At 35.0% G+C, this 16612-nt stretch overlaps 1 protein-coding gene across 1 annotated transcript; it reads right to left on the reverse strand.

The window, feature by feature from the left end:
* Positions 1-12466: 12466 nt before the first annotated feature.
* LOC110902182 lies at positions 12467-13316 on the reverse strand. The gene is made up of 2 exons (XM_022148898.1): positions 13280-13316; positions 12467-13191 (listed from the first exon to the last, which is right to left on the reverse strand). Exons 1-2 carry the CDS (start codon positions 13314-13316, stop codon positions 12467-12469), a joined length of 762 nt encoding a protein of 253 aa, XP_022004590.1.
* Between the last annotated feature and the right edge of the window lie 3296 nt (positions 13317-16612).

A 16612-nucleotide genomic window follows, 5' to 3' on the forward strand; every position in this document is an offset into this window, starting at 1 on the left:
CTTCTTCCCTTCCAAACGAGCATTTCCCTGGATTGAGCTTCATATTGACGCGCAGAGTTTGGAATGTTCTTTTGATATCGGTGAGCATGGTGTCTTCTTCCATGCTCATGACGATCAGGTCGTCCATATAGATTTCGACACTTTTGCTGATTTGGCCGCGAAAAGTGTCGTTCATCAATTTTTGATAGGTTGCGCCTGCATTGCGCAACTCGAACGGCATTTTTGTGTAGCAGTAATTTCCGGTGGGCGTACGGAATGCCGTTTTATCTTCGTCCTCGATTGCCATTTGTACCTGGTGGTAGCCTTTGTAACAATCGAGGAAGCACTTCCATCGAAATGGTGCGCGGTTATCGACCTTCTCATCGATCTCCGGGAGTACGTAACAATCCTTGGGACAGGCTTTGTTGAGATCCTTGTAATCGACGCACATGCGCCAGCCCCCAGATGGTTTTTCTACCATGACTGGGTTGGACAACCTAGTCTGGTACTTGACTTCCCGCAGGATGCATGCGGAGAGCAGCTCTTTGACCTGCTCATGCATCGCCTCGTTCTTCGCGGATCCAAGGTGGCGTTGGCCTTAGATCATCGACTTGATACCTGGCAAGGTATTCAAGAAATGTTGCGCAATCTTGCGTGGCACCCCCGTCATATCTGCGGGTGTCCACGCAAAAACATCTTGGTTCCTGAAGAGGAGCTGCTTCAGGTGCGCTCTGGTGTTGGGTGACAAGGCGTGGCCCAACGTGACTGTATGTTCTGGGTGCCTCGCGTTGAGAACCCATTTTTCTGGTTGGGTTTTGGGGGTAGGCCTTGCCATCTTGGTCGGACGCAGCTCGTCTGACGACATGACTTCTCTGCGTGCATAGTTTATCGCGACCCCCGTTTCGGTCGGGAAACCGACAGCAGAGTGGGGTACGGACGTAATCATGTTGAAGTCGCCTTGGGATTCTCTCCCGAGAAGCACATCGTATTTGGAGGTGTGAGGTAGAACCATGAAGTTCACCTCCTCCATTCGTGTGTGCCTTCTGTTGGTGAGGCGCACAGGAAAAGTGATTTGACCTAGGGGAAAACAGTTTCCCCCGCGAACCCTGCCAAAGGGTAGTCCACTGCTTGCAATCGATCTTTGTCCTCTTGATCGAACTGGTTAAAGCACTGCTCGTATATGATGTCGGAAGTACTGCCCGGGTCGATGAATAATCGCTCGGTGCAGTAGTGAGCCAGGTGGCCTGTGATAATGACGGCGCGCCTGTCGCGCGGTCCGCCTCGGACTTTTGGAAAGACAACTTGCTCGTCTTTCCAGTCATTGTCCGGTCTTCTTGCCGCTTTGCGCGGCCTTCCTTTTCCTCCATTAATCATGTGGGTTGAGGCCACGTACATGGTCCTCTTACCCGTGGAGGTGCCCTCGTTGTGGGGGGTGATGTGCTTGGTTGGCTTTTGTGCGCCAGGCAACAGATGTTGCAGCTTCCCCTCCTTTAGGGCTTGCTCAATCTCCAGCCGGAGACTGATGCAGTTGTTTGTTGTGTGGCCCGAGTCCTTGTGATACTCACAATAGAGTGTGAGATCCTGATTCTTCTTGGACTTCATTGGTTGGGCCGGTCGCAGGTATTGCGCGTCAGTAAGGAGGACATCGCTCAGCGACTCGGTGATCTCGGTCTAGTTGTGGTCCCGAGATTCCTTCTTTGATGCCCGGTTCTCCCGTTGGGCGTTGATCGTTGCCCTTGCATCGGGCTGGTTGTTACGCGGGACATATGGTTTGGGATCGCTGCCGCGATTCCATGTGTCCCGGTTGCGCTTGTTGTTGCGCTTAGGTTCATGATGGGAGGACTGGCCTTCCACTTGGGGGTGTGCCTTTGCGAGGTGCGGTTTAAGGGACCGTTGAGTCTGGGCGTACGTCTTGACCGCAGCCACGACGTCTTCCCATTTCTTTGGCAAGCCTTTTTTGCCGGATATAGTCATAACCATTTGTTCGTCTTTAACGGCTACAATGAAATGGTTGCGTGCCATTTGGTCTGCCACGCCACCTATCTACAGGCATTCTTTGTTGTAGCGGACGACAAACGACTCAAGAGATTCGTTGTCTCGCGCCAGATATTCATGACGTCCATCGAGTCTCGCTCGTGACGTCGCTGTTGGCAAAAATGTGCGAGGAACTTTGCATGTAAGTCCTCGAATGAGGCCAGTTATCCTACTGGCAAAGAATCGAACCAAGCCCTGGCCAGACCCATGAGGTCTGGGGTAAAAAGTGACACCAGGTGGGCTCGTCCCACCTGCCGTTGCACCCTGCGCCGATGAAGATGTTCATGTGATCGTCCGGGTCGGACGAACCATTGTATTACCCAACGTTTAATGGGAATTTAGTGGTGGTGACATCGGTGTGGGCAATCTCCGGGACAAACTTGGAGTTTTCGGCCGCAGATTTTGGCCTGTAGGGTTGGCTCTGGTGGCGCTTTGCAGCGCGAAGATATGTGGTGCGGGGTTGAGTGGGAGGAACATAGTTGCGTCCTCCCGGTCTGCTGCTAGTAGCGTGTGACTCCCCGCCATATGTACGGTCGTCTGGATCGGTACGGCCATATCCCTCTTGGTGGGATTGTGGTCCCAGCCGGCTTTGGATGCCGGAGCCGCGGTGGGCTGTGGATTGCCGTCTGTTTTCGCCATAAGGGCCTAGGCGGCTATGTACTGGGCCCCTGGTGCGAGACCCGTATGAGGAATCGTCCTCATCAATTGTGCGGGCCTCACAGTAAGAGGAGCCGCGGTCTTCACGCCTGCTTCTGGAGGCAGGGTGTGTGGGGGCCCTGTGGTCGTACTGTAAAATACGCCCTGCAGGGGTATGGGGTGCCGGGGTAGGCCCGACCGGTACTTGCGCGTCTGCGCAAGCTCTATTGTATGTTGCGGCTAGCAAAGCTTGTTGCTGGTCATACCAGGCATGAAGGTTCATGTCTGGATGAATCACAGATGCGTATTGTGACAAGTCGTGTCCAAACGTAAGGGATGCGCCCCCTTGCGTTGATGTGCCAATATGGCCAGGAGTTGGGGCTGGGGGAGCAGTCCCCGTGGGCCCTGGGTTTGCGGGGTTTAGGTTATCCCCGGTAGTGTTGTTTAGACGATCAGACATGATCTTTGGAGAGAGAGAGAGGGATGGTTAAAAAAGTGCTAAGAGTAGCGGTGGGCGCCAATGATGAAATAGTGGTTAACCGGGCAAGGTTAACTCACTGGTCTCGTCAAGAAGGGTTAATCCCTTCCTCTCGAGGATCGTTGGCTGGATCGTCCACCGGTTGATCTCCTGCACAAGGAAACAAGCCGTGACTCGTAACAAGGAGGATGGGGTGGGGGGTGCTCCTTGTTACCACTCTCCGGCGTGAGAATCAGTAGTTTGCTTGGGAAGCAAAGTGTGATAGTAGTAGTAGTGAGAGAGTTGTGAAGAGATACCTCAAACCTGGTTTGGGGTTGGTATTTATAGCCGAGGAATGATGGAAGAGTTGAATGGACAGACTGACGACGTGCTGCCCTTATACAGATGTGTCAGGCTTGTCGGTTCTGGAGGTGAAGCCACATCCTACTGCAGTGTCAGTCTGCCGCTTACGTGTGGCCTGACAGGCGACTGTCATTGGTGCCACTTGCCCTGTGATGTCAATCCCACTTGCCTTGTGGGCAGGATGCGGTGCCGCGCCGCATCGCTTCCTGCGGTAACTGCAGTTGTTCCCGCGTTGTCTTTCTGGCAAAGACTGTGGGATGCGGTGCCAGGCCGCATCGCCACTTGTGGTGACTGTTGCTGTTATGCAGACCCCTTGTATTGATAGAAGTGTTCACAGGATGCGGGGCTAGGCCGCATCGCTATGCGTACACCGTTTTCATACACTAAATGCGGTGCCACGCCGCATTGTTATACCATTCTCATACTCCAGGTAAGTCCTCTTCCATCATTGGGCAGATTGGATTCGACCTCTGTGTTCACGCGTGCCCGCACGGACACAGATGAGTCTTTAGCTAGTGGGAGTTTTGATAAGGGTAATGGTCACTCGCGGTCATGCTGACGCGAGATCTGGGACCATACCCCCTCAGTATATCTTATGAATTCTAATTTTCATAAGATTATATAACCATGTAATAATATTGATAAAAAATAATATTAATTTAGAGGTCTAAAGCACTTAGATAAGAATTTTATTTTAACTATTATGTTTATGATTAATCGTTTTGGAATTATTAACAGTTTAGAATTTTATGGAATAAGCATGAGAATATATATTTATAGATTTAAATATGTAATTTAAATCACTATCGTTTGTAGTATATCATAAAAATAATTTAGTTATGTAAATTTGTGTACACCTTATTACAAAATACATAATTCTATCTTTGAATCTGTGTATTACACGGGGTCTAATGCCACATGGCATGTATAATTCTAATAAAAGACTCTCAATAATGTCACATCTCATTTTCTCCATCAATTCATTAATATTAATGATATTATTAATTAATTAATATCTAATTTTAACTTATAGTTAAATATATAAATTATCTATTACTTTAAAACATTTGATTTTATTACTTTTTACAAAGGATAAGCATAATCCCACATGACATTTTCTCCATCAATTCATTAATATAAATGATATCAGTAATTAATATCTAATTCTAATTTATGATTAAAAAATATATAAATTATATACAATTTTAAAACCTATGAGTTTATTATTTCTTAAAATGGATAAGCATATGGTTTAGTTTACGTTATCTGTTTTGCGTAAATCAAGTTTGAGAAAAATAATTGCTATTATCTAAGAAACATGGTGTTACGGTATTAACATGTTATTTTTTATGGTGTTACGTTATTAAAAATGTTATTTTTTAATTATATGCATCAATATTTCATATCAACACCACAAAAAATATGTAAAATAATAACACTCGGATTTGAGTTTATATATTAAAAATAATGTAGTGAAGTGATTATTTCAACTAAATATTTTGTGATGAATTCATCTATTAATTCAAACAAAAATTAATTAATTAATAATATTATTAATGAATTGAAAGAGAGAATATTATATGACATTAACTAAATTTTTTTTATTAGAATTAGATAGATCATTACACATCACAATCCATCTCCATCACAACCATTTTCAGCCATCAACTCTATCTCAATTAAGCTTTAAGAGCATTCTCATTAACATCCCAAAATTTTAAAGAAACCTTTATGTGTTCATCGGTTTTTTTCTACTTCGTCTCATTCCCCATGATAAGGATGAGATTTAAGAATTTTCTTCACATTCTTCACGTATCGTATCATAACATAATATAGAAATTTAATTGTTATATAAATATATATATATATATATATATTATGTATATCTAATTATAATTACTCAAGTAACAAATAAATATAAAGTATTTGCTTAAACACGTCATTTATAGTGAGTAAAGTTATATTGTCTTTAACTTGGTATCAATAGTTTATGTTAGGGTAATATGTGTTTATATCAAAACTTATTTTTAACATGTGCAATATCAAGAATAATTCAAATTTTGTAATTATTGTGTTTTTCGAATACAACCAATATTATCATTCAACCCGTGTAAGACACGAGACTATAAATTAATTTAATATAAAGTAGCACTAATCCGTTAAAAAAAGTAGCATTAATTTAATATATTACACATTCATCAACATTAAATGATTTCTTTTGTAGGCTTATTTTTTTTCATGTCTATAAATAGCGTCGCAAAACTTGTTAGAGATACATATAGCAATCCTTGCAACAATCTTTTCTCTCATAGTCTACTTTCATTCTCTTCTTTCGATAATAACCATGTCTTATGCTTCTTGGATTCCGGTGATGATAGTTATGACAGTTCTTATGGTGCAAGTGAATGTAGGTATGGCACAAGATTGCAAATTACCGTTTCAGCTAGCGCCATGCCTTTCATTCATAACGAGTAACATAGCTCCTGCAGCCGATTCTCAATGTTGCAATGTTCTTCATGACCAAACTAGTTGCCTTTGTAGCTTTGTGAAGAATCCAGTGTACGCATGGATTCTCCATTTGCCTGGTGCTACAACTGTTGCAAACGCTTGTAGTATAACCATCCCAGACCCGAGTACATGTACCTGATTGATGTAATCTTATTACTACAAACGTTTGAGAAATCCTATGTGGTTTATCATGAGTTTTGAATGAACAATGGTTAAGATGTGTCTTTTTGTTCAAATATGCGTGAAACTTTTAACATATATGACTATAGTGTAACCTCATACATGATTTTGTTTTTGTTATTTCATAATTAATTTCGGACAAAAGATCTCATGAGATAAATAAGTTGTTTTAAAAAAGAAAAAAATATTTATCTAAACTATATTATAATATATGTAAGATGAACAAAAGGATAATTTATATTTATATTTATATATTTATATTTATATTTATATAATATAATAAAGTAACATGTTGTGCTTCTTGTAGTTGTACACTCAGCATAAATGAAGTTTTGTGCTTATATGGGTTGTATTTTTTGTTGTATTGTATGTACATTGTTATTTTTTATTTTATAGCATGCGGGTTTATCATTGTATAAGCTAAAAAAACAACAGAACATAAGTTGGATCTTATAAAATAAATGGTTTTTAGAAGTATCTATAATTGCATCATATCGTATCATATCATATTATATCGTATCATATCAATACAAATCACACCGTACCATATCGTATCATATCTTATCATATCATATAGTATCATATTATATCACATTGTTCAATATTACATCATATCATATTACATTATAAGTTATATTATAACTAGTGGGATTCATGCGCGCTTCGTTGCGGGCTTTCGGTCATTATCGGTCTGGTTCATTATAGTATAAATATGATACCGACACTTGACATAGAGATTGACACGTGCTTTACATTGATTGAAAACCATAAAAATGAATATTGATACCAGTGTTGTTTGTCGATATCGGTTCGGTTCGTTATGGTAAAGATATCATACAAACACTCGATATACCATACGATATAAAAAATACTCTATTGCAAATATAACATTGTGTTCAACGAATTTTCGAAAACTGTTAAAACAAATATGGTATTGTTGATAAAAAAATCAATTATATATCACTTGTACGAATAGAACTTAATAGTAAGCATATGATAATGGTATATTCGGAATTTTATAAAATGTTATATTATATTAATAAAAAAACGAAAAGGGTAATTAGCGTCATTTTATAAATAAAAAATGTCATACGGTAACAGTACCGATGTTCCGGCAATATCGGTAATATTAACAAAAGAAAATCATTAAAAGCTAAAACTAAAAAAATATGTTTAAGGTTAAAATTAAATATAATAATCTATCTACTATAATAAAAGAAACCAACTTTTGGACATGTGTCATTCATTAAAGATATCCTCAAATATATACTTATCTTGTATTAACTAAACTAAATAAATAAATAATAAATTAATATTAAATCTTATCATACTTTAATAAAATATTATCCTCAAATCTAAATTGTTAATTTAATATATTTTTAAAACAAATACCTCTCTTTCCTACTTATCTTATGTTAAATATATAAATAATAAATTAATATTAAATGTTATCCTAATTTATTAAAAATATAACTTTTTTATTATTTGGTATACTAAATTATATTTATTCAACTCATGTAAAACACGAGGTTTTAAAATTTTAACTTTTTATTATTATTTACTATACAAAGTTACATTTATATAACCTGTGTAATACACAAAGTTTTTAAAGATATAATTTTCTATCATTTGCTATGTAAAATTAGATTATTCAACACGTGTAATACACAGGGTTTTTAAGGATATATTTTTTTTATTATTTGGTAGATTTTTCAACCCGACTATACACGGGTTTTTTAAAGATACAATGTTTTTAGTATTTAATATACAAAATTACATTTATTTAATTTGTGTAATACACATGGTTTTTAAAGATATAACTCTTTTTTAGATCTATTCAACACGTGTAATATACGTGGTTTTTAAGGATGTAATTTTTTTTTCATTTGGTAGATTTATTCAACCCGATTATACACGGGTTTTTTAAATGATAAGACGTTTTTAGTATTTAGTATACAAAATTACATTATTTAATCTGTGTAATATACATGGTTTTTAAAGATATAACTTTTTTATTATTTGATATATAAAATTACATTTATTTAACCCGTACAATATACAAGTTTCATAGAGATATAATTTTTTATTATTTAATATATAAAATTACATTTATTTAACTCGTGTAATTCACGGGGTTCTAACCTAGTAATAATATAAAACAATATATTATTAATAAAAAATGAAAAGATAATCAACTTCATTTTATAATAAAAAAAAAAACTAAACCAATGTTATACGATATCATTACCGAAGTTGTTTAGATAAGTTTGATAATATTAACAAAAGAGAACATTACAAGTAAAAAAATATTGATTAATGTTTAAATTAGATCTCCTACCTAAAAAACGCTTACAAAATTAGACATGTGTCACCACCACATTTTCCCTCACAAAGATTTTTCCGTCCAAATTCCTATTTAGGAATAATATTTTTTATAATATCTTTCCTTACAATATGGTAAGTTAATTTTTTTTTTCAAGTTGTACCTTTTTTTAACAATGGATGGTATTTTTATACTGCTGTTTAATTTAGATCAAATATACTATTAATTGTTCTTTTGAAAAGCATTAAATATCGAAGATTTTTTAAATTATTTTGTTAATGATTAGCATGAAAAATTTAATATTCTTTATATACTTATAACTTTTAAATTATTATTAAATACTAATTCTAATTCAAAATTATGAATATTAATGAAATGGAATCATTTTAGTAGTACCGTTACTAAATTATGTTTAATATAAGTTAATTACAATTAATTTTCTAGTTTTATATAATTTAAAACTTTGAATAATTATAAATTTTAAAACACATAGTATAATCCTTTAAAAATATATTGTGGACTTTTTAAGCCAAATCTTATCCGTTCTCACGAATTTTAAACACCCATAACTTTTGAGTACCTTGTTAATTATAAAAAGAAATGATACCATGTAAACGAACATTATATTTTCTTTAATTTGAGTATGACATTACTACCAATGTCTCTTTAATTTAAGTATGATATCGTGCAAGTCTAGCATTTATAATGCATATATACAAGATTTACGCCCGGTTATATGTCAAATCCTGAGCGCCTTTATCTTAATCAAACACAGAGCGCAAGTTATAAACAGATTCACATTTTCATTTCAGATTTGTTAATTTTTTGGTTTTGAAACATGAAAAAATTTCAGATTCATGTGGTTTCTCACTTTCTCCTCAAATTTCTTGTTTACTGCGTTTTAGATCGAGTTGTTCTTTGTAAGTTGGTCTTTCTTAATGTGATTCATGTGTGAACACAGTCAAATATAGTTTTATTAAATAAATTGTTAATCAAAAGGTTAGCGTCTGACAATAGTAATTGATTTTTTCAGCTAACTAGCAATAACATCCGCGCACGCTGTGGCGTGGGTACATCGTAAACATCGAATGAATTAATTCAAACGTTATGCGATGCGTTAACCATATGAAAATATGTGTTTCGACATATCTGATTGAACTCAATGTAACCTATATAAGCATTGCGATTGGATCAAAACGTAAAGTAAATCGAGTTTATTTCGTACAATCATAACGTATTATATGTGATCCAACTCATACATAGAAAACATAGCGGCTATAAAGGAAAAAAAAATTTTGAATAGTAAACTTCATTAGTATAAAGGAAAAATTGACACGTTTAATAAAAAAGGATTAATTAAAGCTTTTGAAAAAAATAAGAAACCATAATTTGACTACACTCGGTTGGAAACAAAATTTACGAAACATCCATAAAATAAGAAAGACAACATATTATATTTGACCTAACTCATTACCAAAAAAATTAACGTCCAATTGTAGACCAACTTGAATTTATACCAAAAACGTACATAAAATATGCACGTAACAATGTTTTTTAAATGAAAATATATTGTATTTGACCTAACTCGTTTCTAGAAAAAGTTTACGTCGAAGCGTAGAACAAATCGAATTTATACCGACACATACATAAATATACGCACGTAAAAAATTAGTTTTTTAAGTAAAGGAAGTATACGGGTAAACTCAAAACAAATTATTAGTAAAAAAACTTAATACGTTAAAAACGTTTGTAAAACCAAACCAAGTTGCACCAATGTCACACACTGCCAGCGACCACCAACAGCGCAAAAGCTTGTAAAAATAAAATAATAAAAAGAAACGTAAAACCAGACGAAAAACGTTGAACCCCATACGCATGTTGTGGCGTGTTAACTCGCAAAATTTAAAACGAAACGTAAAACAAAAAACTTGCTAGATATGAAAAGTGTGAGGGACCAAAGTTGAAAATAAAAAGTGTTGGGGTTAAAATTAATAAGATGAAAACCTTTGTGTTAAAAGTAAAAAATCAATGGGTTAAAATACAAAAATAAAAACCTTTGGGTTAGAAATGGAAAATCTAACCTTTTTTTAAAAAAAAAAAACTCCCCATGCATAAGATACAACAACATATAGCATCAACATGTTAGTAAATTATAGTATGGAAATATTGTATTCCACTAAGGAAGTTTCAGTTTCGATTCTACTCAATGCAAATTATGTAAATATGGGTGACACTACTGGGAGGGATTCGTACTTGGGGTGAGGGTTTGAACAACATATGTTGGCCCTTTGGAGCAAGCTGGAAATACATCTGATTTGTCGTTAAAAAATTATTTTTTCACGTATCTCGCTGTAACTCAAGTTTTACTTGTCTTTACCCAAACAGTTATAAATAGGGGCATGATTTTCTACAAAGAGACAAAACTTTAGAAAATGTAAGAAAGAATCTCGTGTTGACATATGGCATTGACACTAACTCACACCAATTAGCAATATCATTGAAACGCCATGCATATGCTACTCACATGCCAAAGAATATACACATGCAAGTTACAGTCACATGTCATTTGCCCCATCTTTTTTAAACGCACCGAGTATAATATTGCTTTACATATATAAAAAATTACGTGTTAACTGAGTTTTTTTTTAATTCATGATCTTTAAGTCAGTTCTATCGTGTTTTTAAGAAGGTAAAAACACCATACAAACAATAGAGATTACGATAAAAAAATATATTTAACGAAGACGTCATGTACGAACAAAAACACCTCAAAATTCCCCATTTCTTATAAAACGCCATAAACCTACCGTTCTAAAACGCCATAAACATGTAGTTCTAAAACACCAAAATAGTACAGTTCTAAAAAACACCATAAACTTGTAGTTCTAAAACACCGTAAATCTGTAGCTCTAAAACACCATAAACCTGCAGTTCTAAAACACAATAAACCTACATTTCAAAAACACCGTAAACTTCTAGTTCTAAAAACACCATAAACCTGTAGTTCTAGAACACATAAACCCGTTGTTCTAAAAAACACCGTAAACATGCAGTTTCTAAAACACCATAAACCTGTTGTCCCAGTTTAATAAATGCTATGAAAAATGCAGTTTAAAAACGCCATGAAAAATGCATTTTAAAAACACCATGAAAATACTTACTTCTAAAACACCACAAACCTATCCATATTAAAACCATCATACAACACCGATTCACAATCTTCTTTTATTTTTCTAAAATATATCAATATTATACTTGTTTGAAGCGCTCGATTTTATGTTGATTTTTTTTTAAATTACGTGTACAAAAGTTACGGATGTTTAAAAGTGATGGTGGAAATAGCATGTAATTAGAATGTGCACATTTTTTTGTTTGGATCTTTCTGTTCTACCCATGCTAATAGTTTTAAAGTTATGAGTATTTACAAATTTGCAACCGCTTCAATCTCAACCATAAATCACAAAAATGATCTAGCTCAGATTTATTTTTACACTTTGTAAGGTTTCTAAGTCTTTATAGAATACGTTACATTAGATTGGTAGCATTAACTATGTATTAGAATACGACAAAAAAATTTAAAATTTAAAAGTTAAAAAGAAAAATGAACTCTTTAATTGGACAATTAAGATTGCATGGTTTGATTTTTTTAACCTTTTTTCTAAGACTAGTGGGTATGGTTCGGCTCATCCCCCTCCACGTAGGCGTCACGTAGACGGCTCGTGGGGGATGAGCCAAATGAAGGATGGAGGGGGATGGAGGATGGGGCCCCACCTCATTATTTTATAATTTCCTATTGTTTAATTTAATAACCAAGTTAATAAAAACTTTATAAAATTTAAAAAACACCACATAAAACAACATAAATAATTTCATTTCATAACATAAAAAAAAATACATTCCCTAAAAAAAAAGAAACCGAAAATAAAAAATAAAAAAAATTACGTTTCCTAAAACCTACGACGTCCATTTTTTTTTCACCTCTTCTTTCATCCTCCGATAAACCTCGCGTTCATCCTCCGGAACCGAGTCGAGATCCAACCGCATAATCCTAAAATCTTCCGCTCGAGCATAGTCGGACGACACGTTTTTCTTGTGAGAATACTTTCGGCCGCGAACTCTTTGAACGAACGGAATTCGTTTATCAAGTCGTCCATTTTTGACGATGCCTTCTCGCCCCTACCTCCACTCGAGCCGCCACCTCCACTCGAGCCGGCCACTTTTCGCTTTCCGGCCGCTTCTTTTTTTGCTTTGTCCCTCCCGGGGGGACGTTCCGACTCGTGAACGGGCAAGACATCCTCGTCATCTTCCGGGTCGTCGTTTATGTCGATTTGACATCGAGCGGTGGAGCCTCCCGCACTATAACTTCCGGACTCGGAAGTTTTAGTGCGTTTGGCCGTTGCGACCTCATTTGGAATCGGCTTCCATTTTTGTTCTTTCCTTACAACGTTCCATGCTCGGAAGTGCGGGAAAGGCGTTGGATTTTGAGAGTCCCACTTGGCGATAGCAAGGTTAAGAATGTCCGCGTCGTTACTCCCGCTTGGAGGAGAAAGGTAAATTTGGTTATAAATTTCGTTAAAAGCGTTGACGACCTTGATCATTTTTCGCCACTTGCCCGAGACGGATTCGACATCACGAGCCGGACCATGCTCCATAATCCCGTTAAATCTATCCGTTGTCTTCTTCCAAAAACTACTACCCGATTGGTTGTTTCCTAAATTTTAAAAAAAAATAGTGCATTAGTAAAAAAAAAATTAAATTTCCTAAAAAAAAAAGGAAACCGAAAATAAAAAAAATTATACCAACTATCGGGCAAGTAGAGGCCTTAACATACGCCATAGCTAGCACCTCCTCTTCTACTTTCGTCCAAGGTCTCCCCTTTGCTCTCAGTTTTTGCGCGGTTTCGGGTTCAACCTTCTTTCCCTTCCCCTTGTTTTTTTGCGCGTGAGCTCTTGCGGTGGTGATTCGGGGACGACTTCTTCATCATCATCTTCAAGTTGAACCGGGGGTTGCGATTGCGATTGGAGTTGTTCAAACGTGTTGCGTTGCATGATTTGTTGGAGCGCTTGATATTGTTGAACTTGTTGAAGTTGAGACATTTGTGAGAAGGCGTTGGGTGTTTGTTGGAAACCCGAAAACGGAAATTGCGAAGCCCCCCACGAAGGATCCATAGTCGGAGTGTAAGCGGGACTCGAAAAAAAATTAGGTTGGTTCGGATTGGGATTATTCGGGTTGGGGTTGTTTGGGTTGGGGTTGTTTGGGTTGAATGGATTCATGATTAGGAGAGAATGGTATAAAAATTATAGAGTGTTTTTATAAAAAAGGAAGAGAATGGAGAAGAATTGGAGAAGAATGGTATAAAAAAGGAAGAGAATGTGGTATTTATTTAAAAGGAAAATGAATTTTTTTTATTGAAAATGCCGTTAAAAAACGGCTATATTTTTGAATTGTGGAGCGGCGGACCCGGCTGTGGGTCGCCGGGTGAGATGGAAGCCGGGTGAGGGGGGCGGTGTGGGGGTCCGGCGCCGGGCCAAGCCGGGCATCAGCCGGCCCCCATACCTTCCAGTCTAATAGTTTGGACTAAAATCCAATTATTATTTTCTTATGGTAATTTTTTAAATATTAACGTATCAAAAAGTTAAATTCATTTTAAAAATCATGAAGGTAGTTAGTTTTTTTTTTATAAAGGAATAAAGTACAAGTATAAATTGATTAATCAGAATTTGGATAAAGACAGAATTTGGATAAAGACACGACAAGTAAAGTGTAATAAAGATGAGAGAATTAAAGTGTTGTTAGTGTTTGAAAGATGAGAGAATTAATATTATACCATATGTATTAGTTTTTTTTTTTCTAAATCTGAACTTTTAGTTATCTTAAATGTCATTCAAAATGCATTATAATATAGTAAAGATATATTAAAAACTAGTTTTCTCATCCTTTTTTTCAACATTATTAATTTTCTCTTAAATATTGGAGTTACTTGCCAAAATCGTTTCTGAGGTTTGGGCACGTTTGTCATTTTCGTCCAAAATGACACTTTTGTACCAAATTGCCCTCAACGTTTGTAACTTTTTGCCATTTTCATCCAAACCACTAACTTAGTTTATTTTTTCTATTAAGTTGATGAGGATATTTGGATGAAACTGGCAAATATAAAACCACAAGGATGATTTTGGCAATTTACTCAAACCCTTTTTAATTTCTTTTATTTAATTGTTTTTGTTACATATATAAAAAAAGAATATACATGCAATTTTTATATGAAAAAATAATTAATAGTTTTGTCAAATAATTTTTATAAATTTTTATTCAAATCGCTAACTCAGTTTATTTTTCTGTTAAGGTGAAGGATGTTTTAAATTAAGACAGAAATTAATTTACGGCTTCTTTATATAAATCAGTTGTATAAAGAGAAAACGTCATTGGTGTGCAACACATAACAATCGATTACAACTTTTAGTATTTATCAGTTGTAGAGTTAGAAAAAACTGTAAATCGTTACATATTTTTTAAATGTGTTGAGCACCTAGGAAATATGTTGGTAGAAATAAAATATTTATTTAATTAAGATTATGAGGGTAACTAACTAATACTTATTCTGAGTGGCTTGAGTAAAGAAACTTTTGGTTCATAGCATTATAATTACAATTTGGTGGGTAATTTTAAGTTTTGGTAACGATACGTTGTTTGTTAGATTGGGGGGGGGGGGGGGCACTGGCTTCTGTTTTTCCTTAGAAGCAAATTTAAAAAAGTAGAAGATAAATTACAAACTCGGTACATATGATAAGATTTTTTTTATTTGACCTTTTTCAATAAGGTCACCAGCGTTTTAATTTCATAAAATTTAGAGGTTTAAGTAGATTTTATTTTTATAAAACTGATCTATATAAGAAAATAGAAATTAATTTCTGTCTTAGTTTATAAACATCCTTCGCCTTAGTAGAAAAATTAACTTAGTTAGTGGTTGGACGAAAATTTATAAAAATTATGTGACAAAGTTATTATTTTTTTCATATAAAAATTATATGTATATTCTTTTTTATTATATATGTAACAAAATTAATTAAACAAAAGAAATTTAAAAGAGTTCGAGTAAATTACCAAAATCATCCCTGTGGTTTTAAATTTGCCAGTTTCATCCAAATATCCTCAACTTAAAAGAAAAAATAAACTAAGTTAGTGGTTTGGATGAAAATGGCAAAAAGTTACAAACGTTGGAGGCAATTTGGTACAAAAATGTCATTTTAGACGAAAATGACAAACCTGTCCAAACCTCAAGGACGATTTTGGCAATTAACTCTAAATATTGCCTATGTAACGAGGGATTTGTTTATTATATGTGCAGGAAACTAACTAGCATATTCCAAGTGTAACGTATGACTTCGTGTGTATTATACCAGATCTATTGAGGGTTTTTTTTTTCCTAAAAAAGATAATTTTAACACTTATTTCCGGTGTAACGTATGACTTGTGGTATTTAGGGATGAGTAGAAACAGTGGCGGATCTAGGATTCCGACCAAGCTGGAACGTTTTATAAATAAGCGGTAATGAAATCGAAAAAACGTCAAATTTTTCCAAAATTTACACTAAAAACGTCAAAAATTTTCCGACCAAGCGGTAGCGGAGGTTACCCCTTGGTCTAATATATATCCGCCCCTGAGTAGAAAACTCAAAAATCGTTTTAATCGAACCGAAAATAAAAGACCCGCACAAAAACCGAAAAACCGAACCGAAATTTACAATTGGTTACGTTTTGCATTTTATGAAAACCGAAATACCAGAACAAAATAACCAAAAAATATTTTTTTTTAATATTTGTTATACATTGATTTATGAATTATTAAATTTATTCTTGAATATTAAGTATTAATAAAAAAATATTCACTTGTATATTTATTTTTAAAATGATTTATCCATTACCTAAAATAAATAACAAAGTTTACATAAAAATCAAATGATTTTCAAAGTATTACAAAAGAAAACATTTTAATAAAAAAATTGGAGAAACATAAAAATAGATTAGAAGATTAAGCAAATGTTTTCATAAAAAAATTTGAAGAAACATAAAAAAAGATTAGAAGATTAGGAATATGCGAACAAAATTAATTAAAAAGATTAAATATATTAACTT

This window comes from Helianthus annuus, chromosome 13 (genome assembly GCF_002127325.2).
Source record: "Helianthus annuus cultivar XRQ/B chromosome 13, HanXRQr2.0-SUNRISE, whole genome shotgun sequence".
Classification (NCBI taxonomy): Eukaryota; Viridiplantae; Streptophyta; class Magnoliopsida; order Asterales; family Asteraceae; genus Helianthus; species Helianthus annuus.

Bases quoted from the DNA above. Each gene is read 5' to 3' on its own strand.
- LOC110902182 (XM_022148898.1), bottom strand. From the start codon at position 13,316: ATGGCGTATGTTAAGGCCTCTACTTGCCCGATAGTTG. The intron at 13,192-13,279 runs GTATAATTTTTT...TTTAAAATTTAG, and splicing joins CTCTACTTGCCCGATAGTTG to GAAACAACCAATCGGGTAGT.